At 38.5% G+C, this 27,860-nt stretch overlaps 1 protein-coding gene across 4 annotated transcripts in view; it reads left to right on the top strand.

Annotated features, from left to right (window-relative positions):
* The window catches only part of TBC1D30 (TBC1 domain family member 30), a 55,838-nt gene extending 32,898 nt beyond the window's left edge, over window positions 1–22,940 (top strand). For all 4 annotated transcript variants that reach the window (XM_088165646.1, XM_088165649.1, XM_088165648.1 and 1 more), the window contains 9 exons: window positions 832–957; window positions 1,838–2,023; window positions 5,419–5,587; window positions 6,937–7,105; window positions 9,853–9,958; window positions 15,155–15,267; window positions 15,440–15,579; window positions 17,192–17,398; window positions 20,355–22,940. In XM_088165646.1, coding sequence (XP_088021772.1) covers window positions 832–957; window positions 1,838–2,023; window positions 5,419–5,587; window positions 6,937–7,105; window positions 9,853–9,958; window positions 15,155–15,267; window positions 15,440–15,579; window positions 17,192–17,398; window positions 20,355–21,130 — 1,992 coding nt within the window. In that variant the 3' untranslated portion in view covers window positions 21,131–22,940. The remainder of the gene's footprint in view (window positions 1–831; window positions 958–1,837; window positions 2,024–5,418; window positions 5,588–6,936; window positions 7,106–9,852; window positions 9,959–15,154; window positions 15,268–15,439; window positions 15,580–17,191; window positions 17,399–20,354) is intronic.
* Window positions 22,941–27,860: the final 4,920 nt, after the last annotated feature.

The following is a 27,860-nucleotide window of genomic DNA, read 5'->3' as shown; positions in this document are numbered from 1 at the left end:
CTCACTTGAGTGAATTGGTGGCTTATATAAAACTTGACCAGTTAGCTTTCATGATTTCTTTCAGTTTCCTGAAAAAAAAGGCCATTATTGTTACTTGTTGTCATTGTATGATCTGTCATGTGCCTTTCATGGTTCAGAAAGTTTTCAAATCTTTGATAAAGGTCCAGCCTTTGTCTTGGATATACATGCAAAAATCTGTTCTGGCAATTATTAGGCTTTAAAAGTAATGAAAATGTTTGTTTCAGAACTCCCTGTAGCACCAACAGTTTAGGAATCCCTCTTATAAGAGAAGTTGTTCTGATCCAAGTCATGCTTTCAGATCAATCCCAAATGGTGAATACCAGATGCTATTTGTTCTGCAAAATCATCAGAAGATACTTCTGATAAAGAGAAGCACCAGCACCACTAAATTTCTTTTGGGAGTTTCCAGGAGCTGTATTCATGGTTTCATTTGAAGAAAGCCAGCAGCAGTGTTATCCTTTTATAAAACTCTTTGTTGATTATGAGGATAGAAGGTCTGAACTGACAGAGGGTTCTTGCTTTGTGTTTCCATCTTGGAAGGCCCTTGTGATTCACTTACAGTTGACTTGCATCTTTGTAAGCAGTACACAGATCTGGATGCTTAATGCAGACCATTTCCTTCCTTTCTGTTTTAGGGAGCAAGGTATTATTTTAATTATGCAAAAATTGTTGTAGCTAAAATCCTCTTCTGCGTATTTCAAGTCTAACAGTAGATCATGTATGGGTGAAGCTGATAAAATTAATCAAACAATATATATGAAAACTATATTTTATCAGAGAAATAATGAATTTTGCCATATGTATTTCTAGGTTTGGTTGACTCTGGCTGATCAGTACTTACGCAGCATAGCCATTGACTGGGACAAAACCATGCGTTTCACATTCAATGAAAGAAGTAATCCTGATGATGACTCTATGGGCATCCAGATAGTAAAGGTATCCAGCTAATTTGTTATTTCTTTTTTAATTTTTTAATGAAAAGTTGTTATTTGAATTTGGATTTATTTTCATCTCTGCAATTGCTTTGGCAAAATCTGTATCCTAATTCCCTTTGGCTTGCCAAAGTTTTTTGGTTTTTTGCTGCTTTGGTCCTTTTGCACTAGTCTGGTTAGTGTTAGCTGGGAAAAAGTACTGTTTCTGGGTTTTTTCTCCTTCATTTTTGCTTTTTTTTTTAATTTTGAAAAATTACTAGGATTTAATGAAGACAAAGGAACGTGAGTGGGATTTTTCGTTCTGTGTAAATAAACACAAATGTTTTCTGGGAGTAAAAGTATGTTTTGAAATACAGCAAATGAGCATTTTTTAGTTGTGGAGTGAAACACATTTGCCTATTTGTGTTTCTTAGCTGATTAATGTTTAATATTTAAAGCACTCAGCCATTCTGTACATTTTGCCTTTCACTTATCACTTAAATTTTAAGGGCACAGTTTCTGGCTTGTATGTTTTGAAAAGTCAGTTATCTAGTAGTTCTTTTATACTTTGATAAGAACAGTTGCTCTTTTTTTGTTTAATTAAGTAGCTGTTATGTCTTGCCTGTTTGAAACCTAGAGATCTGTTAATATCTTTTGTGGCAATGCCTTATGAACATCTTTTAGGAGACTTGTTTACTTAAGAGCTTGCTGGAACAATTTCTTTTGGGTAAGCTAAAGGTTTAACAGATTAAAAAAGAAACATCATCAACTTTGGGAGTATGTACTGGGAGGGTGGAAGTGGAAGGAAAACTAGGACAGGCAAGAGAACTAATGGGGGCCGGAAAATATATACATTTTCTCTGCTTGTCTTGTAATTTTTATTTTTATTTCTTTTTCCTGTAAAGGACCTTCACCGAACTGGCTGCAGTTCTTACTGCGGCCAGGAGGCAGAGCAAGATCGAGTGGTATTAAAGCGTGTTTTACTGGCTTATGCCAGGTGGAATAAATCTGTTGGCTATTGTCAAGGATTTAACATACTAGCTGCACTTATTCTGGAAGTAATGGAGGGCAATGAAGGGGATGCCCTGAAAGTGAGTGAAATATTTTTTTCAGTGTTGAAGATTGCTTTTAGTTATACTAACTTTAGAACTTTAGAATAAACCAATGTGTAAATTTGGAGACAGCCTGAAAGAGCAGGAATCAAAAGAGTTAGCTGATTTATTTCAGTGAATTTTTTATTTTGTTATCCTGTCTGAGCTAAAATGCGTAGTTAGAATGTTATGGCTATTAAATTTTTTTGAAAAAAATAAATGGGACCACTGCTACTTACTGTAGGATATCTTATTCCATAATCCCAAATCTGCTTGCAAACACCATAGGTAGCTGAAATATTAAAATTTCATTTTCAACATCTTATGTAGCAGCTCCATGTGAGGCAGTTAATAAATTGGCTACATTTCAAAGCAAATTCTAGGAAAACACTAAATATTCAAAATGAAAGTAAGTCACTTTGAAGCTAATTTTTGGGCTACATTAGTCTTGCAGTGTTTTGTTTTCTTAGATGGTTTTTATTGTAAACAAAAGAAAGCTTCATGATATTTATAATATGTTGGAAAATGGAAATACAGTTTACTACAGGACCTCGTTTAAGGTTTGGCAAGATCTTGTGCAATTTTCTTAAATAAACTTGCTCATATGTGTGAGTTGGGGCCCAATTAATAAAAGATGACTGTGACTCTTCACATACGGAGCTGTTTGTTTTGTCTTAGACAATGATTTAAATATGGTAAATATTTTAATTTACTCAGAGCTCCTAAAATATAAAGCTTGTTGCACTAGAGTCCAGCTAGCTGATATTTAATCTTTCATTCTAGACAGTTGCCTGTAATAGGAAGAAAATACCATTATATACCAAGTTTATATCAGAAAGTAAAATTTCCTTTCAATAATTCTTTCTTAAGATTTCCTCAATATTTTAAACTGTAATTTATCACATTTTATTGTGATGTTACACTGTCCAGAAGCTCCCCAAACACATTGTGGTAGCATAAGAAATATGATTGCCCAAGGTATATGAAGTACAAGTTGATGATAAGAATTGTGTGCATCCTTATGTGTTGTCTGTTATTGTGAAATGTGTCAGACTCCTTGTGTGGAGGAGACAATAGAATGGAGCCAGACTGCCCCAGAGGGGTCAAGCACTGAAGGCTCTTTGCACCAAAACTGGTCCTACCTGACAAAAATAAAAATGGAAAATAAAGTCTTTTCCAAGCTTAGTGTGTGGGCTTTGCAGGGTTGGAATTTTCCCAGAAGATAGAGGGAAGAGGGAAAGGGCAAAGAAAGGAACAGAGTGGATGGGAGGAAATAAGAACATGGTATTAGCATGTGATAGTTTTGTTGTAGTCACTGCCACCTAAAGCAAGTGGTGAGTGAACAGCTACAGAGGCCTGTAAAGGTGCCTTCAGGACTATATCTATGGGGTAGCTGTATTTGGGTTATTGTAGAGTCTGGGAGTTAAGGGAGCAAGGGCATTCTCAGGTCTTGCCAGTCAGGTCCCATTTCTGGGGAGGACATTATAAATCTCCCAGAGGCTACGAAACAACAGGTATTAGTGATGCCAAGGGGCTTTAGCAGCACAGGACCCAACATGGTATCTTCAGTGAATGCCCAGCCAGTGATATTTGAGTGTTCACTAGTTAAGGTAAGCATTAAGTTAAATCCCTGAAGCTGCCTCAAAGTTAGCCTACAGTAATTATGGTAAGCAAGAAAATCCCAACTTGCATGCATAGAAATTATAAAAGTCTCATAGATACTGAAACTCAAAAAAAATTTTCTTGCCTGTTATTGTGTGGAAATGCTACAGAATCAAATAATAAAAACAAATATATAGAGATGTGTTACGAAGAAAACATCTGTTGCAAAATAAAACACATGGTAAATACATGAAGTGCTTTTTAAAAAAAAAAGTCTTCTCAAGCAATGCACATGTTGGTGAAACAGAATGAAATTCGGTGTTGAGAAAGATTTCTGTTCTTCTCTATGCTCTCATATATCAGAGAGCAGTGAGGTAATAATATTAAGTGGGAAGGTAGCAAAGGCCTTTTTTAATAGAACAGTGTCTTTAACATGGGGCTTTATAGCTTATGTCATAAGGAATTAATGAAAACACAAATAGCAACGTTGTTAGTTAATGTTGCTATATTAAATTACTCTTCCATTGGTTGAAATATAGCTGAACAAAATAAAGCACATTTTTGCAAGACGGTGAAGTGACCAACTATTCAGCAAAGGTTAGGTAATGCATCTTACAAAATACAAGGCTGTCACGTAGAAGCTGTTGATTTGCCTGTGTTGACTACTGATCCACATGCTTTAAAACATGGAACATAAGACTGCTATTGCTGAAGAAATCTTGCAAGGACAAGTGACAGTATGTGGTCACAAGAAGCTAGGAAAGAAAAGAAAGCAGTAAGACTATGTCAGGTGGTGCTCTTGGTAGTCCTGTGTCCGAGAAGCTGTTTCTGTGGGCATCTTATGAAAAGCGAGGAATTGGAAGGAGGATTATCTCCTGTATATGAAGGTGCAATGCTTTTCTTGAGAATTAAGGTCTTTATGAAACATGGTAAGGATGGTCATATGAGAGAAATGGAGATGAGATGCAGATGGGATGACTGCATGCAGGCTCTCTGCATGCAGGCTCTCTCTACCAACTCTGGTTGGTAGAGTGGCCATAGAGATCATAAAAGATCGTGAAGTGAAGGTCAGTGTCTTGTTAGGCTGCGATAAACATCAGCTTCTGCATATTTTTTCTTGCATTTGTTCATTCTCAAAAGCTTGACAATATCCATTTAATCCATTACTATCCACGTAGTTTAGTTACCTCACTTGAAACAGATGTCTGCTAAAAATGTCTCACTGCTTAATTTAGCACCTTTCAAAATGACAAGATGGAGTGCAGCACACGGTAATACATCACAGTAAAATGTATGGAGAATCTCTTTTTAAAGAACAGTACCTTGCATTTTGGAGAGGGGAAGTAGGGGATTTGCAAGATTAGTCTTCTAGTTGTAGCGTTAACTAGAGAAGGGAGAATGAGACTCTCTAGCAATGAAGAATCTCATAAACGGTTCCAAACATCAGAAGTGTCAAAAATTGCTTTTGTTGTGGGTAATGCTGCCAACTTGGGTGTAGCTTACTGTGACATTGATTTCAGTCATTAATTTCAGTACTTTCATGGTTCATAAATTTTGGACAGTTTCAAGAGGCCTTTGCATCTTGAATACTTGTGGATACCTAGGGTATCTGAGGATGCTCAAAGTGATAATATTTTCTCCCCATATAAGTGGAGGTGCCATAAGCATGTGTTGCCCATTGGCAACTGGCTCCAATTCATTCTTTAGTGAACAGAGAAATTTTATTTTTCTGTTACTCCTAGAAAATAACTGTTCTGTAAGTCCTACACGATAGTCTTTACTTTTGCCCACAGATCATGATTTACCTAATTGATAAAGTGCTTCCTGATAGCTACTTTGTCAATAATCTCCGTGCTCTCTCTGTCGATATGGCTGTTTTCCGAGAGCTTTTGCGAATGAAGCTTCCTGAACTGTCCCAGCACTTAGACACCCTGCAAAGAGCTGCTAACAGAGAAAGTGGAGGTATGTTACGCAGAAAATGCTATTAAACTCTGTCTTGCTGTTGTTTCATCTGAGCACTGATTTAAAAATGCAGTATTTTAAGTGTTTACATGAGTTTATTGCTTAGAATATGTATTTTAAATTGTTAAGATGAAATATGATGGTTTCTATTTTACTGATAACCTTAACATAAATAGGTGGAACTTCTAGGAAAAAAAACAAAGGGAAATAATTTGGTCCCACCACTAGCTGCAAACAGAATTGTGTTGACAAGAATATACAAAGCATGGAGTGACAACACTAACACATAGCTTTGTACAAGGCCTACCTTGGAAAGGTAATTTCTTGCCTTAGCTCAGGATAGGTGTCCTCCTCTGTGTAGTTGCTGGCTCATATAGTTATTCTGGGAATAGTTACAATGTGAGAGCCAGTGGGGGCTGGTTAGTATTTCTTCACTTGGATCTTTACATACACACAGGTGCAAAACTCAGCTTTGCACTGTGATTTTTTGTTTGTTTGTTTTGGGGTTTTTTGTTTGTTTGTTTTTTGTTTGTTTGTTTGGTGGCATAGTATTCTGTCCAGATGTAGGGTTTTTTTCAGTTAATTCGGTTTCTTTTTCATTTGGGAAGCTAAGTGCACCCTGCATTCCACCTCAGAAAAGATCTGCTACTATGTTCCACGTGTCTATGCTCAAACTCTAAAAAACAAAGAAATGGTATCAAGGAAATATTTGCTCTTTGAAAGTGTTTTCACAGGCTGGCGTCTCTGGTCATGGCCTTCGGTGCATCAGTTGATACTGGGATGCACAAAATGTTCTCTGAGCATAACAAAAAAGTAAAACTTCAGATTTTCAGGCTGAAATACTACATTTTGTTTGAAACTTAACAAGTACACCAGGATATTAAAATAATAGGTATGACTTTACAGAGACAGTCACCTTCACCTTATCACAATGTAGATAAAGACTTATGCAATCAGTTGGTGAAACAATGCAGCATTTTGTGGGGAAGTTGGTAGATTTGTTTCTTTTTTTTTTATAGAAGTTTTTATTTATGTGGTTTTGGGGAAGGAGAAACAATCTTTCTGATATGAGGGAAAAATGTGTGGTGGTGTAATTCAGGGTTTATAGTACAAAGCCAATGGTGCTGCTTAGTTTTTTGCAGCAGAATGGAAGGTGACTATGTAATTTTTCCATTGCTGTTCTCAGCTTATCTTTGGACAGCTGCAGTCTAAGTAAGTTTTGAGCAATAACAGAGATGCTAGAATGTCTAGTGTATTTTATTCAGCAGTTTATACCACTTGTAAGATGATAGTAAGTTGCAGTTACTTCAAATAACTTGTTTTTTGATTGTTTGTTGTTTTAACTTCAGGAGGCTATGAACCCCCACTTACAAATGTCTTCACAATGCAGTGGTTTCTGACACTCTTTGCCACCTGTCTGCCTAACCATACAGTTCTAAAGATCTGGGATTCAGTATTCTTTGAAGGCTCTGAAATTATACTGAGAGTAGCTTTGGCTATCTGGGCCAAGCTAGGAGAGTAAGTGGCCATTTTTATCTGATTTTTTTTCTTTTCAGTATGAGCCATATTTAACTTTTGTTTTCCTTAAGATGTTCTCAATTCTAAACAAGACGAAATCTTTCAGGAGAATGATTGTTTTGAAAAAGCTGCAAAAAGTACCTTTATGGTTTTTTAAAAATATGTGATTCTGACATCGTGTCAGAATGGGTATGATAATTAACCCTTTTTGCAGAAAATGTCTCCAGTTGTTGGAGTGGTCTGTGTGCTGTGTTAAAAGGCTGGAGTTTCCTGAACATAAGCCTCTGAAAGAACTAGTAAATACTCTGTGTAAAGATACACACAGAGATTTGAGGGTGACCACATTTAGTTGGGTACCTGAAAGTGAGGATGTTAATTCCCTTATTTTCACTTAAGGAGGCTTAAGAATTTGAGCCCATTGGCTTTGCCCAGTACAAGAGTTGAGTGTTACTATGGGAATGACCTTGTGGTACATGAGTCTTTTTTCTTAAGGCCCAAAAATGAATTTTCCTGAAATTCTCTGCTTTTAAGCGCATTCGAGCCAAGTTTCTATTACAGTTCGTTATGGCCTTGAAAACTCACCACATGGCCAGATCACAAGAGATAGTTAGATCTTTAAACTCCTCTGTTGTCAACACAAATATTTGCGTTCCAAAGAGTTTACAGTGCTCCTGGAGAAATTAGTTTTGTCACTGGCTTCAATGGGAGGTGTGAGCCCTTAAAGGTCAAGCAGATGTTAGTTCAGCTGGAAACATTTTGCAGCTGTCGGCAGCAGCTGCATCGATTTTTTTCTTGTGATGCCTATTAAAACTCATCTTCCTTTTTTCTCTGAAATTGAACTACTGAGATTTATGTTCAGTTCTGTCCTTGGAGGTTTCATTTCCTTTTTCTTTCTGAATAAATTAGCACTGCAGGCCAGTAGCAATGTATGAGGATTTGTTTAGTACATTTAAGTTTTAACTGGGATAATAATAATTAGAATAATAAATTCCTGAGAGCTTTTTTTAATATTCAGTTCATTAATGAAACTTGCATGAATCATTTGCATTAGGATTAAGCTGCATGTAGTCACACAGTGTTTTAGATAAAATGTTCTTCCAGTGGATCGCTGTGCATTTAAAAGCTGTAGTTGTGAATGTTACAACTCATAATACAATAAAAAGGAAGTTACTACTTCGAAGATTTTACCATAAAACTTAAAGAAAAATTAAACATATTTTAAAAAATTGAAAGGAACAGAATCAAGAAATATATAAGAATGTGTCTAAGAGAATAAGCTGTTCACACTGCACATCTTCTAACTGTTGTTTTTAGGGAATGGGAGAAGATCTGGTAAAAGGTTGAGCATTGTTTATGCTGGGAGAAGATTGGGACATTTTTGTTTCTCTCCGTCTCCCATTAGAGCTAGAACAGGGGGATTTAAAGAGGTGAGGCCTGAAATAGTGTTCATAGTCTCATGATCTTCATGCTTCTCAAGATTCATTCTTGAACTTAAAATAGGGTGAGAAGTGCATTTTTAAAATGTGGGTGGCTCAGTCGTACTTCTGTTTTGAGGGAGGCTGAAGGAACAGGGAAGTTAAATATAGGTGCAGTGGAGAAAGCAGTAAGTATATGGAGGTCATGAGAGACTGAAGGTATCTGGGCAGGTAAGCCATAAGTTTGTGATAATTGGCTACATACCCATTGTTTCTACTGATTTTTAAAATTTTTTTAGCTACATAATCATTGTTTTACCCAAACTATGTTAAGATTTCATAGGAGTTTCATAGCTCAATGGTTGTTATGTACAGATGCTGAAGATCAAGGAAAGCTGCTTCTTCTATTGCTGAAGAAAAAAAGCAGTGTATTTTTTTTCATTCCAGCATCTGTGTTTTAGAGGAGAGGCTACAATATGTAGCCATCAGTGCATTTCCTTGAGATAGAAGTAAAACAAATTTTTCACTTGACAGGACAGATGTTTAGCAGCTGACCCTAATGTATGTAGAACATCAACTCACAAAACCATATTACTCATATTTCTCTTCCTCTAGATGAAACTCTGTATTTAGAGTGATTCTGTTTTTAGAAATTTGAAGAAAAGTGCAGAAAAAATATCAAATTGGACCCCCTCCCCAGAACAAGACAAACAGAAGCATACTACCAAAGCAAACAAACAACCAAAACCAACATTGCTCCCGTCCCTAATTTAGAAATAAATATGAGTGAATTTTCCTTCATTCTGCATTATATTAGCTTAATTCTTTTTTAACACATGACATGTATGAAGGCACCTATACTTAATTTATTCCATAGGAATGGTTTCTGGCCAGTGGATATCATCCTGTCTGGAAAAAAGGAAGTCCAGACAGTGAATTTAGCCGTTTGATGCATGTGAAGAATAGGTGATGAGGCAGTGAAGAAGTCTTTATGATCCCATTTTGACCTGATGAAAGAACTCCCTTGTGCTAATAGGAGGCAAAATGTATTGATTCTTGTGCTGTACAAGTGAGAGGGGCAGAGGGAATAGCCTGTCTGGAGATACATGAATCTATTATCACGAGGAGTCAGTGCATCTTTTTACTGCTGCAGCTTTTCCAGTGTTGTGTGCACAGTTTTATTATTTGGAAGTCTAGGCAAAATTGCAAATAAACTTAAAAGTTGAGCTCTCTAACAGAAATGCATATTTTATGATGACAAGAAAATCGGTTTTGTTTTGAACATGTAGAATCATATGTAAAAGTAAAATAAAAACATTTATTTTGATGTAGGCAGATTGAGTGTTGTGACACAGCAGATGAGTTTTACAGTACTATGGGCAAGCTGACCCAGGAGATGCTTGAAGACAGTCTGATTGACAGCAATGAACTTATGCAAGTGAGTAATTATAGCAAAATTTTTTTTGTGTGTTTTCTGTTTGATTTCTTTGGTCTTGATTTCTAACAAATTACTTGTTTGTTCAGATACTGCAGAAACCTAAATTCTCCCAAGAATAAAAGTTTCAAATAACTGGGTTGAGCTAGCATGTCAATGAAACAAGAGATGACATGCAGTTAGAGCTAGAATCTTACTTTATATATTAAATGTAGAGAACTGCTAGCAGTTCTTTAATTAATAAAAATTGATTTTATATTGACAGCTCAGAGTCTTTTGTGATATAATGCTCAATTGGATTTACACAAGTGAGATGTAGAATCTCTTAGTAGTCACTATTTTGGGGTTTTCTTTTGTCTTATTTTTATGTTTTGGTCAGTTTTTTATTATACTGTCTTTTTCATTCTGCAGACACTGTGTGAAATAAGAGTTTATGAAGTGAGAAGTGTATAAAAAGTCCTTCATGATTTTAAAAAAAACCCACCATGAACAGTCAGTAGTTTACTGTAAACAAAGACATTTGTAGATAATGGCAATGCCTGAATTCTTAAAGCATATGCCATTGTATGCGAGCAAAGACCCACATTGTTCTGGGAAAGGAAAGGGCCTTTAGTATGGCAGATACAATTTATTTTTTAATTACACTTATTCTTGTGATATTTTTAAGGTGTTGTCTACTTAGATGCTTTATAAGGACTTTGTGCTACAGTTCTGGAACTTTCCGTTTGATGAGTTAGAGCACAGTGATTAAATGGGTGCAAGTACAGAAAACATAATTCACCTGAAACTTTGTACCTGACTTAGGGGAAGGAAAAAAGTCAGTCTCTGAAGCTACAAAAAGTTGAATAACAGTTAGCAAGTGACTTCTATTACTTATTGTTGGAAGACTGTGTTAAAATACACTATTTTCAGTTTTATTATTTTGGTCATTGTTATTTTGTCTGATGAGGAAGCTCTAGGAATGGGAGAAGTGAGTGTTTTGCTTCAAAAATGGAAATATGGCTGGTCAGAGGTACTCACATCCTTTTAAAAAATGTGTTAAGGTTCCTCACTAAATAGTTCAGATAGTGAGGATGTGTAAGGAGGGTAGCACAAGCTGACATATTCTCATTGTGTTTCAGTTCCTGGTCTCCCATGTGGTACAAAATCAAGATGTGGCATTTGTGAATAAGAATAATTTTGGAAAAGCTGGGATTGTCTTTTGTGACTCTGTGGATTTCTTTCTTTTCTGCTGTGTGTAATGGAAAATAAAGCATGGGTAATGTACTGATTGGAGGGATGGAAGGATTTTCTTTTTTTTAACTCTTGCAGTTACAAATACTAGCAAATTAGCAATCTTTTTGTGCTTCAGCAAAAAATGAGTATTTGGCCCAATACATAGTGTTCATAGTGTATGTGAGTATTTTGTGGCACTGACAAGAGTGTTAAGGTAGGATGGCATTGCCACTGATACAGAGAATGTGGCAGGTTTAAGTTCTGTGTATGGAGGAGTAGTGTATCTGGTTTATGTGTGTCCTCTTGGTTGAAGAAGCCACAATATAGTTTGCATAGCTTTCTTGAAGTCAAAGGCAGGCACTGGCAGTGTAGCTGTCTCTGAGGCCTCCGCTCTTTACCCTAAGTGGAAAGAAGAAGGAACTACAAGAGTTTACCATCAAGGCATGTAAGTGCTACCATGTACCTGGTTGGAGAAAAAAATTAAGAAATATAAACTGTTGCATTAATGAAAAGATACAGACTGCTTGAACATGCTGGTTTTTAAATTGCTTTAAACCTTTCAGAGGAGTCATCCAGAGATGATTTTTTTTCTATTTTTTTTTCTTCTAATAAAAACCAGAAAGATGAATTTACGTCTAATACTTTTTTTACAAGATGGCTCAAGGATTAGTACTACTGTGGGGAAAGGATTAATATCCCACTCTGCCTTTCCTACACATTTCAGTAGTGCTCACTGGTGGCAATCATCTCACTTCTCTTTAGACTTGCATAACACTTATATTTGCATCTAAACTACTTGTCCAGGCTCACTTAAGCCAGAGTATCATGCACTTCTCAACCACTGGAAAACAAATTGTGCTCTAAAAGCCTTGTTTCTTCTGATCCTTCAAGGGAAGTGTTGACAGAGTGGATGTCTAAAGTAGAACAGGGCATTCATGTCTTCATTCTCTCCACTAGCATGTATAGTTGCTGCAGTTTTATCCCTCCCATGCAGACAGTACCTATAGTTAGGATGGAGGCCTTAAAGTTTTTGCAGATTTGGCCCTTTTGTGACAGAAGTTCTTAAGGTTTTACTGAGAAGAGCATGAGGCATTGGAGGAACAAACCAGCCTACAGGTTCTTCCTTTTTTGTATTGAAAAGTTTGGGTGAATAAAGGGTAAGTGCTGTACACATCAGATTCTAGACTGGGTATGTATTAGTTCCAGTACAGAGACAGAAGGCTGTACATCAGGTGTCTGCAGATATTCTAAACAGAGTGTACTAAACTGAGTCTGTGCTTTCATGCCTTGTCAGAAAGTGAGCCTTTTTTTAAGCAGCTAAATTAATTCAATTTGGACACCCAGAAACATTGCAGCACAAATGAGATGAGAAGCCAACTGGAGGAGAGGCATCCCTTTGTATTTACTAGAACAGAGGGGAACAGGTATTAGTCTTTCTGTGGTACTCTAGCATTTTGGACTATCTCCCTAGGCAGTTACCCTGATTTAATGGTATTCACTGTTAACTTTCTACTTGAGTAGCACTTAGTCTATTTTCTTCTGGGTTTGTTTTTGCTTTTGCTTTTTGTTTTATTTTCTTAGTCAAAGTGAAAAGAAAGAAGAGCCTTAAATCAGTGAGGGGCAGCTATGGAGATAAGTGTGTTTGGTAAGTTGTCTGCAAAATGGCTTACCCTGTTTGGAAGCCACAGCCCATCATCTCCTATATGGTGTTCTGTTGAGGGTGTAGACAGTTTTGCATTTTTATAGTAAGGCAAAGGATTGTCAAATGATTTAAGGTGAGAATAGAGGGATTTTGTCCTTGTCTCTTCTTGTTCCCAGGTTCTGTCCATTACATAAATAAGATGCTAAGCTTGGCTGCATCATGCTTTTGTGTATAGGCTATTTTCCCTTGGGACAGTTCCCCAGAATTAACCAAATGGCATCCAAGGCTGTGTAAAAACTAGAAGAATGCTTTGACTGAACTGTCGCTGGGAGGATATCAGAGGTGTTGGTTGACAATAATTTTTTTTAATTTCCAGTGGAACTTGCACTGGCATAAAATCTGTTTTGTGGATCTCTTAGCCAGGTGGTAAGCAAGGTCTGCAATTATAATCTAATAACAATAGTTAAGATAAAAATATGTATGCTAAATGAAAGAATTTGTAGGAGATGTGGAAGAGACACAGGTTGGAGGCAGGCAAAAGCTAAAAGTATAATCTGAAACAGTAGGTGCAAAGAGTAAATGGGGGAATTGGAGTCGAGTGTTTCACTTAAAGGGTAACTAGCATATGGAGCAAGTTACCTGAGAAGGATATTGACATAAAGAGTAGAAATAAATTCCAGACAAAACTCCAGAGAGGGTTGAAACATATGGGGAAAAAAAAAACCCCTAACAGGAAAGTGTGATGGAGATCAAGCAAGCAGGCAGACGTGTTGGGCTGGAGGTAGGTCTTTCTCCAGATCATAAAATTCCTTTGTCTGGTAGACTGATGGGAAATCACCTATAGAATATTTTTCTTTCACAGTAGCACTGTAGTTAATGGAGTAGCAAAACCTCATTTCATACTCTGGATTTTTGAAGGCACCTTCCTTTCCTTAGAGTCTGTGCATGGCTTGAACTGTAAAAGCATTCTCACACAGAAGCCTGTTGAGGTGCACTATTGCCCTGTCTTTGATTCAGACGGGTGTGCTTCCTGCTCCTCAATGCTTACATTATTGCCATTAACAAAACTTTTTTCCTTCCTTATGTCAGGAAATATCTAGTACTGAATTCATGTTTGCAATTATCCTTAGTGTATTTAGCATAGAAAAGGCATGGGTCAAGAATGAATTATGTAGAAACTGTTCAGAATGTCCTTTGATCTTCAATGAGGTCATTTGCCTTCAGATGAAAATGCCACTGACTTAATAGCACAGGAAAAAAATATGTAAGTGAAGATTTACTGTCATAGCTAATGAGAATTTTATGTTGCTGTCTTTCAAAAGATATTAAAATTTCAGGATGTGGAAAAGCTTTAATATTTCAGAGAAATTATGGGAAATTATATTTTTGGTTTTTGTTTTTTTTCTTCTGACATTGAGACTCCAAACGAATTATTTGGCAGTTATTTGAAGGTTTTGAATAGTGAATAAAAGCACAGAAAAATAGACAACTAGAGTATGTAGGAACAAATCAGCAGTGATATTGCAATGCATATGATGTATCTTTATGCCAGGTTGGCTGATTACTTACAGCAAAAATAATGCTGAAAGGAAATGCATTTATAACTATGTATCTTTTAAAACTCTGAGTATTGACATAAAGAAAATCTATTAGCATTTTGATGATCTTGTTTTATAAAAACAACTACCTTTACCTCACCAAACCCCACCTTTAGCCTCAAAACCAACCTGAGTTGGTTGAAACTGAGGGAGGAAAACTTGGATAATGTTGGATCCTTCCTCTTTAGCTATGATTTTTGTACCGGCATGATTTCTTTCACACAAGCTCTTGAGCTTCTCAGGTAAAATAATGAATCAGCTTACAGTCCACATCAATGAGGATCTATCTAGTGCTATCTAGTGCCTTCCTATCTATGCTGGTGCTAATACTTCGTTGAATACTTGAGCAAAAACTTAGGTCTTCTGAAAGATCCCCAAATCCTAAATGATGCATTCATATAAATGAAATCATAATTGGAGGAGGATTTCCGGTGTGCTGGCAAGAAGGGGTTGACAATAATTATTAAATGAGTATAAGAGTTGTAAATCATCCTGCAGCTCATGTTATCAGTTCCTTTTTTTTTTAACTGAACTATATAGTTTTCTAGTGAGACAGTATTTATTTTACTTACAGGAAATACTGACTGAATCATAAAACGAGACCATTTTCTTATAGCATGTGTATATGAAAGAATGTGTGGCCTTTAATAGTGCGAGACTGTGAAAGTGTGTTAATGGAAAAATCTTTTGTGAGACTGTTAATTAAAGCAAAAGTTTTTAAAGTTGCCATTTTTTCCCCCCTAGACTGTTTACACCATGGCTCAGTTTCCTTTCCCACAACTCGCAGAATTAAGGGAGAAATACACATACAATATTACTCCTTTCCCTGCAGCAGTAAAATCAACTTCATTTTCAGGGTAAGTTTGAAATGCACTGCTGATGGTGTATAGAGTTATTGTTTACCCTCTGTAGATAGTGAAAAGGCAGGTGGATCCTCCCTTGTATGCTTCTAAAAAAGATAAAAATGCTCGATAATGTTTACATTTAAGAATGTATTTTCCTTTCTTCTCTTATGTTCTCTTTTGACAGAAGGTTAGGCAGAATCAGAGACAGTGATGAAGAGAATGACTTAGATGATGAAGACTCAATTACTAATGCAATTGGTTGTCTTGGACCATTAAGTGGGTTTTTGGCACCAGAGCTCCAAAAAAACCAAAAGCAGATGAAAGGTAAAAGAGACTTTTTAAATTTTGGGCAACACAGTTAAATCTATATGACCTGGCAGAAATTGTCTGCAGCTCTGTCTGTGAAGGCTGTTAAGGAAAATGTGTTTTCTATGCACATAGAGGTTACAGCAGGTACCAAATGACTTGCTCTGTGCTCCATGAAGATGTCAAAGCCAGGTTGGAAGGCTGTAGGTGTACAGTAAATGATGGTGTGAGTTAAGGATTTGGCTACAGTAATGGTTAGCAAAACAACCCCATAGTGGTGCCCACACACAAAAAAATAAGTGTATGTGAAAAAAATTCCACCCTAAATCCATGCATATTTCTGAGACAGCTGTTAGGTAGTCAGCATTTTCTGAAGGGTGTACCTTTAATAAATGATCTTGATCTTTATTAACATACGCATGGCTAGTACTGGAACCTATCAGCAATGAGTGAATTCTGCAGGTGATTTCACTGCCCTTTTGGCCAAACCTTCAGACTGTTGTATGTTTTGGATATATTCACATTTTTTTAAAAATTGGTATGGTTTACGGTGTTCTGAAGAAATGTCACTACTTTTCAAATCCTTCTGCACTGAAATAAAATTTCTTGACAGAATTTTATGAACACCAGTGCAAATTCTCTATAAGCAGTACAAAATGCTGATCCATACAAGAAAAGCAAAGAACATTTGTTTACTTGCAGCAGCCTTTATGAAATGGTACTGGATTAACAGTGATTTCAAAGTATCTTGGGAGAGGCCATTTTTATTTATCCCCAATTCACCACCACCTTACCTGCGAAATAACCCCAGACTGATGTAACAGTTGCTGTTCACGCTTCATCATTCTTGTGTCTTGGTTTTGCTGAGACCTGTAAGCTGCAATTTTCCTCTTGATTGCTGTGGTGTTTTGTTTTTCTCTTCCCGAGGGACTCTCTGCCTGCTGCTTCAAACTAGCACATAGTCAGAACATCAAACTGTTTGCTGTTGCAAACTAAGCCAAAGACAAATAAACATTCCTTGAAAAAGAATTGTCCCCCCTCACCCTGAAGTGCCAGGTTGGTGCATCAGAAACAGCTGTGAAAATAAATTGCCCGGCTGCTGTTTTTCTGCAGCTATTGATCAGAGACATTCTCAAGTTGTCTGATTCTCAGCTGCTCTGTGCCTATCCGTTTTGTTGCTACTAGCAGCTTTCTCCCTGTGGTGTTCTATTGATGCTTCTTGCTGGTAGCATTAGGTTGGTTGTTTAGTCTCATGCCTACTTGACTGTTATGTATTTCATAAATAATCTGTTATTGAATTTCTTCAGTGGTGGCTTGATGTACTTTTGGATATTTGAAGAATTGTGCTTATAACTGCGTTGCCATGTTAATTGACTTTTGTACTCTTTAACCTCCCATCAAACTCTTGCTATTCGTAAGCACTAGCGCTGTTTATAATACTTCTTATTGTAAATAGTACAGCTTAGTTAAATATACATATTATAATAAATTTTTAATTAAAGACTACAGTTAAATAAGATGGTAGGAATCAGACACAGACATCCCTTGGAAATAATCTACAGAAGTACAGATACATTTCTTGAGTATGCCAATTTACTCCTCACCTCTACCTTATTCCCTCTGTCTACAGATCAGAATGAAGAGCAAAGTCTTGGTTCCAGTAACATTGCAGAATTAAGTCCAGGAGCAATAGACTCTTGCAGAAGTGACTATCACACTGCTTTTAACAGCATGATGATGGAGCGTATGACCACTGATATTAATGCACTGAAAAAGCAATATTCCAGGATAAAGAAGAAGCAGCAACAGCAGGTTCAGCATGTGTATATCAGAGCAGGTAACACATCAAAACATGCTTCATTTCCTGTTTTATTACAAAATAACTTTGTCAGGCAAATTACGTTCTATTACATTTAACCCAATAGACAAAATAAGAAAGATTGATGGAATATGTAATATTGCAGTAAAGTGGATACCACTTCATGCAGACAGACAACAAGAAGGTGATATTTTTTCTTCTTTTGCCAGGAATTGAAGATGATGTCCCTGGGGTTTTCTTAGGTCCCAGGGACCAACTAAACAATGGTATTTAAGGGTGGCTTTGCTATCTGGGTGCATTGTGTTGATCTCTGTGATTAAAAACTTAGTCTTTGGCATTCTTGGAATTGGCATATTGATGCACTGGAAAAAGTGAATGCAGCGATGAGGATGCTTCAGATCATGTGGCAGGTAGATTCCTAGCTGGTCTGTATTATCCAAACTCCTCTGCATTCATCTGGGCATGGCAAATTATGCAACTGAAGAAACTGGTTTAGATATTCCATTGTGACTGTGTGCTGGGTTGACCTGGGAAGAAGAAACTAAGAGAGAAGTTTTCTCTAAGGGAGCTTCCTCTGTTGGGGGCTTGGGACAGCTTCAACGGCCAATTGGAGAAAGTTAGCTCGCTCCGTGAACACACATTTTGAAGGAGGTAATCCGGAACTGAGTCTCTTTGTTTTTCCAATGGCAGTGCAGGTAACAGGGCCCCGGCCTGGGCTGACTGCAGGCCTGTGGGCCTGGCAGGGGCAGGGCCGGGCCCCCCTGTCTGGGGACTGGCATGGCCCAGCAGGGAGGAGGGAGTGGCCATGGACGGTGGCCAGAAAAAACTCGGGCTGATTTGAGATCCCAGCCGCTTTTCTCCTGTGCCCCTCTCCCCCCCCCCCCACTTCCAGTGTGGCTGGTTTCAGAGATCCTGGCAAAGCTCCAGCATTGTAGCCTTAGTTTCTTTTTTTTCCTTTTCCCTGTTCAAAGTTTTAACTCTTTCAATGCTCAGATAAGACTTGCAGACATTTCAGTCCTTCCCAGAGTGAAAGGGAAAAAGGAGATATTCTGAAGTCAGTGAAGCAAGAGCTACGTTTTTCTAGATGGAAGAAGAATGAGGAGATGCTGTCAAGATGGCTGAAATGTCCTTTTTTAAGATTGTAGGAATGAACTGATGTACTGAATATTCCTATAAACCATGGAGAAAGACATGGGGGGTTGGAGATGTTCCATTTGATGGATGATTTGACCAAAAAGCACCTGTGTTGAGAATCTTTGCCCCGAGGAAAGAAGGGGATCTCAGTTTTCTGAGGATGAAGCATGAACAGAGAGAAAAGAGATGAAGAGAACCTTTGCTGTGGAACATTTCATTCTTAAAAGTAATACCCCATGAGACAGACCTGGCCCACATCTACAGCTTTGGGAAGGCTGTGGAGTTGGGAGGAGTGCCACGATTGCAGGTTCCTGGGCAGATGCAAATTGTGAAAAATGAAACCACGAGAGGACTGTTTTCTTCCTTCTTGTGGAAAAAATCCCTACAGCTTCAACAAGAGGAGGCTTCTCTCTCCGGAAGTGAACTGAAAAAGACTAAGTTGGGAACTGACCGAAGTAGATGTTGTATATTTGTTTTGTTGTTATGAAGGTTGGGAGAGGGAAGGAAGGAGTGGTCTGAAAAAAAATCTTATTCTGAATTGGGTTTTTTTCCCCCTCTTTTTTTGTGTAGTTAATAAATTTCTTTTTATACCCTCATAAGTTTTAGGCCTGCCTTGCTTCTGGTCCTGGTTCTGTCTCACAACAGAAAATGAGTTTATTTAAATTGGCAAATCAAAACCGTGACATTATTTGGTGTGTTGGCCGGGAAACGAAATTAAATCAACACATTTTTTGGGGAAATTAAATTAAACCAAGACAGGCTGGCATTTTCCCTAGCCATAATGATACTGTTGTGAGGACTGAGCTAGACATCAGTCCCTTATTTAACAACCCGTGTTATGGAGTCTGTCTCCCTAATTGTCATACTCAGCAGTGCTGGGGTTGGCATGAAATGCACAGCTGAAGGTTTTACAGGGTGTACAAGCTGAATACAGCCCACCCCACTCATTCCTCCCTGCTTAGGTGTCATCTAAGTTCACCATTGAACCATGCAAATGGGTCACTGTGGAGAATTTTTATTTCTCTTCTAGATTTTCTACACCTAGAAATGCAAGCAGGAGCATTGGAGCTCAATACATGGAATACATGGAATACATGGAGCTGCAGTTTTCCATTTACATGATTTAGAAGGATTTTTAAAAAAATATTAGTGAAGTGTTTGCTTTGAACAAAGGCTGTAGCCAGCAGAAACAGTGCAAATAGTAAAATGTTAATTTCCAAGGATGCCAACCTCTACCTTGCAAACACAGATTTTCCAATCTTACTAATCATGATGCAGGTCTGGGTTTGTCATTTAATCAAACTATCATCTAATCACTAATTCTGAATCTACTCCTCTGGCTTAAAAAGACGTGGTTTTATGCATTAAAAGTACTTTAATTAGTTCTCCATTTTCCAGTCACACAAGCTTCATGGAGAGGCTTATGTGACTGACCTCATATGGAGATTCAATTGCCTCTTGCTGTTGGAAGAGAAATGAAGGAGAAGCCAACATTATTGTTAAACTATCAGTTTTAGTGCAATTCAAAAAATTAAGAAGCTGGGTTTTTTAATTATTTATTTTCATGGTGTTCCTGGCTCAGAACTTACCCATAGGTGCAAAGCAGTGAGAGGAGGCAGAAAATCCTTATATAGAAGGTGCTGCTTTGTGTTCAACTCTTAAGACATAAGTGAAATTCAGTGATGATTTTTAAGTTTGGGTTGTTTTTAAAAAATACATTCTGTCCTACAAACCTTTGCCATACCTCAAGAAATGTGTTAAATTTGGTGGTAGATCCTTAGAACATTAATTTGTTTTGTTCTTTAACAATACTATGTTTCTTTTAAATGCTTTCTTTCAGACAAGGGGCCAGTTACCAGCCTCCTCCCTTCTCAGGTAAACCATTCCCCAGTGATAAACCACCTCCTTTTAGGAAAGAAGATGAAATTGAATAACAAGTCTCTCAAAAATGCTGTTATTCACATCCCAAGCCATGCTATGGGGAAGATTTCTCCCATTCCCCAAGAAGATCTTAAAACAAAACTGAACTCTCCGTGGCGCACTCATATACGAGTTCATCGGAAGAACATTGCTAGGGCTAAAAGCCAGCTGGGCTACGGGGATACCGTAGGACTGATAGATGAGCAGAGTGAGAGCTGTAAAACAAATAGTCCTGGTGCAAAGGAGGAGACTTCCAAACATTCTGACTTTGGAGAAAGAGAAGAAGGTGGTTTGGATGACAGGACTACTTGGAAAGCTGACCAGCAGTTGTCTGAACCAGACTCTATGGACAGTGGTACAAACATGTCCGTGGTTCAGCTAAAACTGGAAGCACTGGAACTCACCTCAGATACCCAAACTGATGTGGAGCCAACATCCCATCAGTCCAGCCAGCCACATTTATCAGAGTCTTCCACTTCATCCAGTGGAAACCTGGGTAAATCGGCCCAGCCTGGGAACCCAAAGCCACAAGTCTTCAATCCTTTTCCCAGTGTCAAGCCTCTTCGCAAGTCAGCTACAGCCAGGAATTTAGGGCTATATGGCCCCACTGAAAGAACACCAACTGTACACTTCCCACAAATGAGCAGAAGTTTCAATAAATCTGCCAGTGGCAACAGTGGGACCAGGAAACGATGATGTGCTACCTGATACTTACTATTTCTGACAGCAACAAAATAATTTGTATTGCCTTTTTTTTTTAATGTGGGCATGTGTATGTGTGTCCCAAAGCATTTCTAATTAGCAATTAAGTAACAGGGACAAAAGTGATTATCAGATATATAAATATGAGTCTTTGAAAATTGTACTTCTGTGTTATGGGATAGATTAGTGAAGATGCACTCTGGCACCCTATTGTTAATTCTGATGGTCCTGTGTAAAATAAACATTAATTTGCAATGTGAAGCATACTGTTTCTTGAAGTCTAACTCAGACATTGAATCACCAGCTGCCTTTAGCCCCTCAGCCTGCCATGGCTGCCTCCTGTCTTTTTGAGCTCGAAGGATAAATTGTCCAGTGCAGCAGAAGGTGTAACAGTTTTTATGACTGTTAAGCAGTTTCCCCATCCAACCTCATTATCATACTCTGGGAGTAGCTGGAAAAGCCACAACTAACAGAAGCACAAGCAGCCCTAGCAATCAAAAGTGTTACTTTATGACATCTGGCTTCAGATACTCTTGAGCAGCATTTTGTGCTTTTCTTCCCACAGCAATTCTCTGCTGATACTATTTTTAATATAAACCTAAACACTGAGCATGAGAAAAGCAGATATAAGTCCATCCACAACACAGGTTTGCTCCTTCTCTGTTGCATGTGTACATACATACATTTATGCTACTGCTGGAGAGTTGCAGCACTGTAAAATTAGGAATTAGGTACAGCTATTTGTATAGTTGTATGATTATTATTCTGATGCATTTTGGCTTCAGTGGTTTTAAAGCTATTACCTAAATTAGACTTGTAGTTAAATAATATTTGCCTGCGTAGCAGTAGGTTAAATATATGAATGTTCCAAAGTAGTTTAGGGGTTTAAATTCTATAAGTAGAGTGATTAGATACTTAGAGTGCCACTTTCCATTAAAAGCCAACACATCAGCCACTATGTTAGTGGGACGTGCCTTTGGGCTTCCATGTCTTGCTTCCTCTTTGATGTGAAAGAAAGTGATAAACTGAGTATTTATTTCTAAATCAAAAAACAGAGCTGATAAATGCTGTAAGACAAGTATTTATATGTATTACAGAGGCAGACAGAGAAACTAAGCATTTTGCAAGAGTGCAAAATCAAGTACTCAAATCCAAGAAATTCAGGTTGCTCTTAAATCATTGCAGCTGTCAAATGCTATGTACTGACTATGATTCATTAGCTTGATTCCAAGTTTCCTGAGGCATGAAAGGGCCAATATTTTAAACTGCAGTAATGATGACTCAACACCATTGTATGTAATATCTTACTTGCTTTAAAAAATTCTTTGTTAAATTTTCAAATTGATATAGTATATTAATGTACTCCATAACATATACTATGTGACACCAGTTTTACTGTATACCATAACTTAAAAGCTATACAATATACTCTGTTCATTGTTGTGGTAACAGTTTTGTTTTGCTGTTGTTTCATGTTAGTGTATGCATATGAAATAATATATAAGTATGAACACTAAATATAAACCAGATGTAGATCAGATCTTGCCCCTGCCTTATTTCCAGGCTATAGTAGTATTGTCACTAATGATTACTTACAGCACTAAGTAAATTTTAAAATAATGTAGAATGTAGTCACTGATTATGGACAGTTTGTGAATTGTTTTTGCACTGAATTAGAAGAAATGGACTTCTCAAAGATTTTCCTGTGAATCATCATCTCCGGTTTTTCTTAGCTTCAGTGTATCACGCTGTATGCTGAACCCATACAAATAAAAGGACTGTCAGTCTGCGAAACCTGCTAAAATGGTCCAAGGGTGTGCATGAATTTTCAACATTTAGTGAAGTAAGCAGTGGGAAATCAGTAAATTATGCATGAATATAGGTCTGGGAAAAGAACAACACATTCTAATGATTCAGAGCAAATAATAATTTACAAGTCTGCACTCAGGTCTTGGACTGTTAGGATTGAGGTAGCTACTTGGTGCATTAGTTTGATGATGCTTGCTGCAGGAAATTTTCTTAAAGTACTACTTGATGAGAAAATAGAATGTCAGGGTAGCTACCCCAAAAGTACCTCAAAGGACATTCACTCACCTGAAATAGTGTTGGAACATACAGCAAAAGCAACTTCATTGCTTAGTACTGAGACAACATTAAGATGAGGTCCAGAGAACCAGGGAATTCTGGATAAGTTTCTCATTATTTTTCCTTAAAGAATCCTTTGAGCAAATGAGGTCTAGTAATGAAGCAAGTTGTGCTTGGAAGAGTGGCATCACAGCACTGAGGTGCTGGGAAGTACGATGGTGAGAGTCTGCTCCATAAACATTTTGTTCTCCTTGAGCTTTCTTGTTCTAATGCTCTCCTCCATGTGACCAAATGACATTTCTGTTTGTTAGGGAAATTCCTTTAGTCTTTTTTTTTTCTTTTTTTGAGAAAGGATTTTAATAGGATCATGCTGACTTCTACTTCTGAGCATGTGTTTCACCATCATCAAATGAAAGCTCTCAAAGGACAGGCATATGATTCCATTTTGTGGGCACTTACAGTTCTAAATGGAAACAGGTCCACAGCTATTCAGAGGTTATTTGAAATTGTCTATGCTTTGGGGGTAAAAATAGCAGATGGTAGAGATAAGTTTTTCAGAATTTCTGTCAGCAAAAGTTGATTTCATCCACAACTGCAGCTATAGTGCAAATTCAATTTTGTGTGCCTCACGAAAACCCTACCTCCATTCAAAACAATGTAAGTGGTTAATAGAAAGGCAACAAAACATTATTTCATGCAAAAATAAAATGCAGCCCTTTACACTGGTATTTCCAATTCAGGTAAAAACTTATTTTCAAAATTCAAGATTTAAAATCTGTATCAAACTCTCACAGCATCTATTTTAAACCATGTGAAATTTTTCATACAGAAATAAAGTGAGTAGTTTCAGTGTACTGTAGTTTTCCTTGACCTTCTTCGCAAGGAGTTACCTCATGCCCATCCATGGGCAGCAGTAGCATCTAGCTGAGTGGCAGGGAGCCAGTATCATCTGACACCAGCTCCATTGAAGTATGAAGAGAGAGAAAACTCATCCAAATGCACCCCTATCCTAGTCAACGCTTTGTTTGCTCCAGTTTTACTTGCTTTTTATTGAAAGATTCATTCAAGGCAGGGAGTGGTTGTAGAGGCCTGCCAGTGATTTGAGATGTGCAGTCATGCCAATGTCTTGGTTTGAAAGACAGGTGTCTGCCAAGAAGGGCAGGAGCCTCTCTTGAAATGGAAAATGTAAACCCCCTCCCTTCAAATTATCATAATTTTGAAAGTAAGGGGCTCTCAGGCAAAGATAGGGGAATAGGAATAACAGTTCTTTACTAGGAAAAATTAAAACAGAAATACAGTATTACAAAAAAAGACCAAACCCAAAACACTGACAGTCAGAATACAACCTGACACCCTGTCAGTCAGGGTGTTGGTAGCAGTCCGATTAAATGGTGGCTGCAGTCCTCCTGGATGACAGATGTGGTTCAGTTGAAGCAGTGCTCCTGTAGAAGGTACAGTTTTCCTCCGAAGGTCCAGTGATGATGTGGAAAGGTCCGACTTTCCTCCGGAATCCAGTGGAAAAAAAGGCTGCCTTGGCGTTCCAAATCTCAGTTTTTACCTAGGTGGAAAAGGCTTGGCTTCTCCCCCTGGGTGGAGCATCTCCCAATAGGATGATGTAATTTTATCAGTCATGCAGTGAGACTCAATGGCCCATTAGCAGAAGATATCTCCCTGGAGGGAAGATGGGTTGTGGAAAATATAAAGAACACTGCCTCACCTGGTTTTTAACAGATAGAATACATACTTTTGTTCACATCCTGTATTGCAACCTAAGACAGCCAGACAAGCACCCTCAGGCTGTGTGCCATTAGCCAGCAGGGACTGATGAGGTGACTGGTTTTCTCAGGCAGCCAGAAGCTGCTCAGACACCTTTGAATGCCTCTCTTAGCAGCATCCTTGAGAAAGTGTGCTCCTTTGTGGGAGGGATGAATCCAGCACAGTGCAGGAAAATGCGTATGTGAAGGGTCTTTGCTGCACACCCTTTCCCACTGAAGAGCCCTTAGGGCTTGCAGCAGCTGATGGGCTGATACAAGACATTTGACACAGTTTAGGGCATAGAAGTGGTTTGCAGTGTCAGAGCATGCTCAGGCCCAGCCTTCCCAGCCTGCAGGATGCCATTTCCGCTGTACTTTGACCAACAAGCAGCACACAGCACTTACTGGCTCATCACAGGTTTAAAAAGAGCTACAAATGCTTCCAAGTCTTTTTCTGATAAAACTGTATCAAACCACACTGGTTTACCACAGATAAGTAGGCAGGTGTAGTGCTGGCACTGGAGATGATACATGTGGATAGAGAGTTTAGGAGAAGGGAAGGAACAACTCATCCAGGCAAAAGGTACAAAATCTTTTGAGGGAAAGCAAACTCCTTGGTGCCTCTGTGGCTTTTTAGGTTTTTTGTTGTTTTTGTTGTAAACAGCAAATCCATGACATGCTGCTTCCTTCTCGTCCTTCCTGTGTTCAAAGTGGTCACGGACTTGCCTGATATCAGCAAGGTGCACATCCTGCAATGGTGTTGTCCACCTACTTGGTAGCCCAGTGGTTGCTCCTGCTCTGGCAGGAGCCAGTCCTGACAGGAGGGAGATGCCAGTAGAGAGCCTTTTGATGAGGTTCACCATGGCTTGCTTCACACTGAGCCATCTAAAAGAGTCTTCTCTCATAGATGTATATGGTTTTTTGTTCTCACTTGTTGGTTTTCTGATGTTTTATATTTGTTAGTGTCATGGGGAAATTTTTTGATCCTTTCCTCATTTTTTGAACACTGTATCAGGAAAGACAAGTGCTTTCTGCATCTCAGGACTCAATAGTTTTGCAGCTATTCCTCTCTGTTTGGCTTGTATTTTGCCTTTGTGAACTCCCAACCCGTACTTTTATTCATTGTCTGGGTATTTGATGAGAGTTTTCAGGAAGATAAGAATAACCATGCTGGTTGGCTTAGCCCAGTGGCTTTTCTCTGACAACCAATGGATGGAAACGGCCAAGAATTGAGTCCTGTAGAAACAGTACATCCAGAGACAGCCTTCCCTTGGGACAGTCGTTCAATTTTGTCTGGGTTGAGCACATCACACAGAGGTGAGATGGATGGCTGGCTCATCCACAGGCATGCTGACTTGGGCAGTTGTATGCACAGCAGAGACCACAAACAGAGGTTCCTATGCAAAATTTCCTCCTTCACATGAGAAGAATAATAATAGTGGAGACATGGCCAAGAATGAAAAGAATAATAAACAACACGAAGTATGAGCCTGAAGCAGAAGCTGTCCTTCTGGGTGCTGAATTGTCTCTGTGAGCTCCACTTGAGCTTCCAGCTGTATGGTGATTCCTCCCTTCCAGGCTGACCGGCCTCCCCTTGCAGGGGAGGTGATAGAGGACTTAGCTGGAGGCATCCTCCAAAGGGGCAGAAGGTGGGAATGGACTGGAAAGCCTCACAGACCCTCAGAGGGTCAGACATGGCTGAAAACCCCAGATCCAGTACATCACACAGCCTGTGCAGTGATGAAGAAATCGTGGGCAGTAGTTCCCAGCCAGTTTTTCAGCCCCTTTTTTTGCCCACAAAACAGTGGTGTTACTCTGCTCCTGCCATTCACTGTCCATGATGGCCCCTCTACCTTGCTTTCCTTTCCTAACAGCTCCAGTGGCTTCTGTAGATGACACCTGGGTACAAACCCAGAGTGAAGGGCAGGTGCAGTCTGTGCAGACACATCTCAACCACCCATTATAGGCATTATAGTCCAATGTTAAGAGGCCAAAGATTGACAGCTCACCAGCAACCAGTCACAGGTGCTCAGAGAGAGGAGAGCTGAGTGGAACCTTACAATGTATGAACTTGTAGTTCCAGGCACCAAAAAAGAGTCAGAAATTGTATATTTTTCTTCTCAAGTGTGACTTATAATTGCAGCTTCTCTTACACTTCTAATGATATCTCTTAATGAAACTGGGTTTCTTTTTTCACTTTCCTTTTTTTTTTCGTTGTTTTTTGTTGGGTTTTTTTTGTTTTGTTTGTTTGTTATAATAAATGTAGGTCTATTGTTCTGTTTTATCTGCATCGAAGTACAAACCTGATCATCTTCCGCTTGTTCCCACACTACTAATCACTTACATTAGGCATACATTGTGCCCTTTTGAACTCCAAGTTACTGTGTACGATAATTTTTATACTGTTACCCCTGCACTAGTAAACTTTTCACCCAGTTGCAGCAACACTGTCCAGTGTCTGGCCTCCAATGCTCTTGGAGAAGAGGCCTTTCTCAGAGGGAACAAAAGGACTATTGTCTGCTTGGCAGAGGGCCAAGTGACTTGGTGTTGCTGGATATGTTCTCTATACCCACTAGCCAGTGCTGAGTCGCTGATTTCCGTCCAGACTGGAAAGTGTTTGTTCCACAAAATGTTTGCTGCTGAAGAGGTGCTTCTTCTATCTTCTATTGTGTGAGAGGCAAGTTGTGCCACACTGCTGCTGAACCTCCAGGTTGGTGTGACAGAGTAGGGGAGGATTTCGCTATTGCAGTTGGCAAGACATGAAAGCATCTTCTGTAAAAGTGCTACAGTATCTGGCCACAGAGATGCAATACTGCTGTTAGAGGTTAGACCAGGATTGCAGCCGTCACCAGCAGCAGGTCAGAGATGTGTGCCCTGGTTCAGTC

This window comes from Sturnus vulgaris, chromosome 5 (assembly GCF_052056855.1).
Source record: "Sturnus vulgaris isolate bStuVul1 chromosome 5, bStuVul1.hap1, whole genome shotgun sequence".
Classification (NCBI taxonomy): Eukaryota; Metazoa; Chordata; class Aves; order Passeriformes; family Sturnidae; genus Sturnus; species Sturnus vulgaris.
The sequence above is the reverse complement of the archived record's forward strand: the minus strand, read 5'-3'. Positions and strand labels throughout refer to the sequence as shown.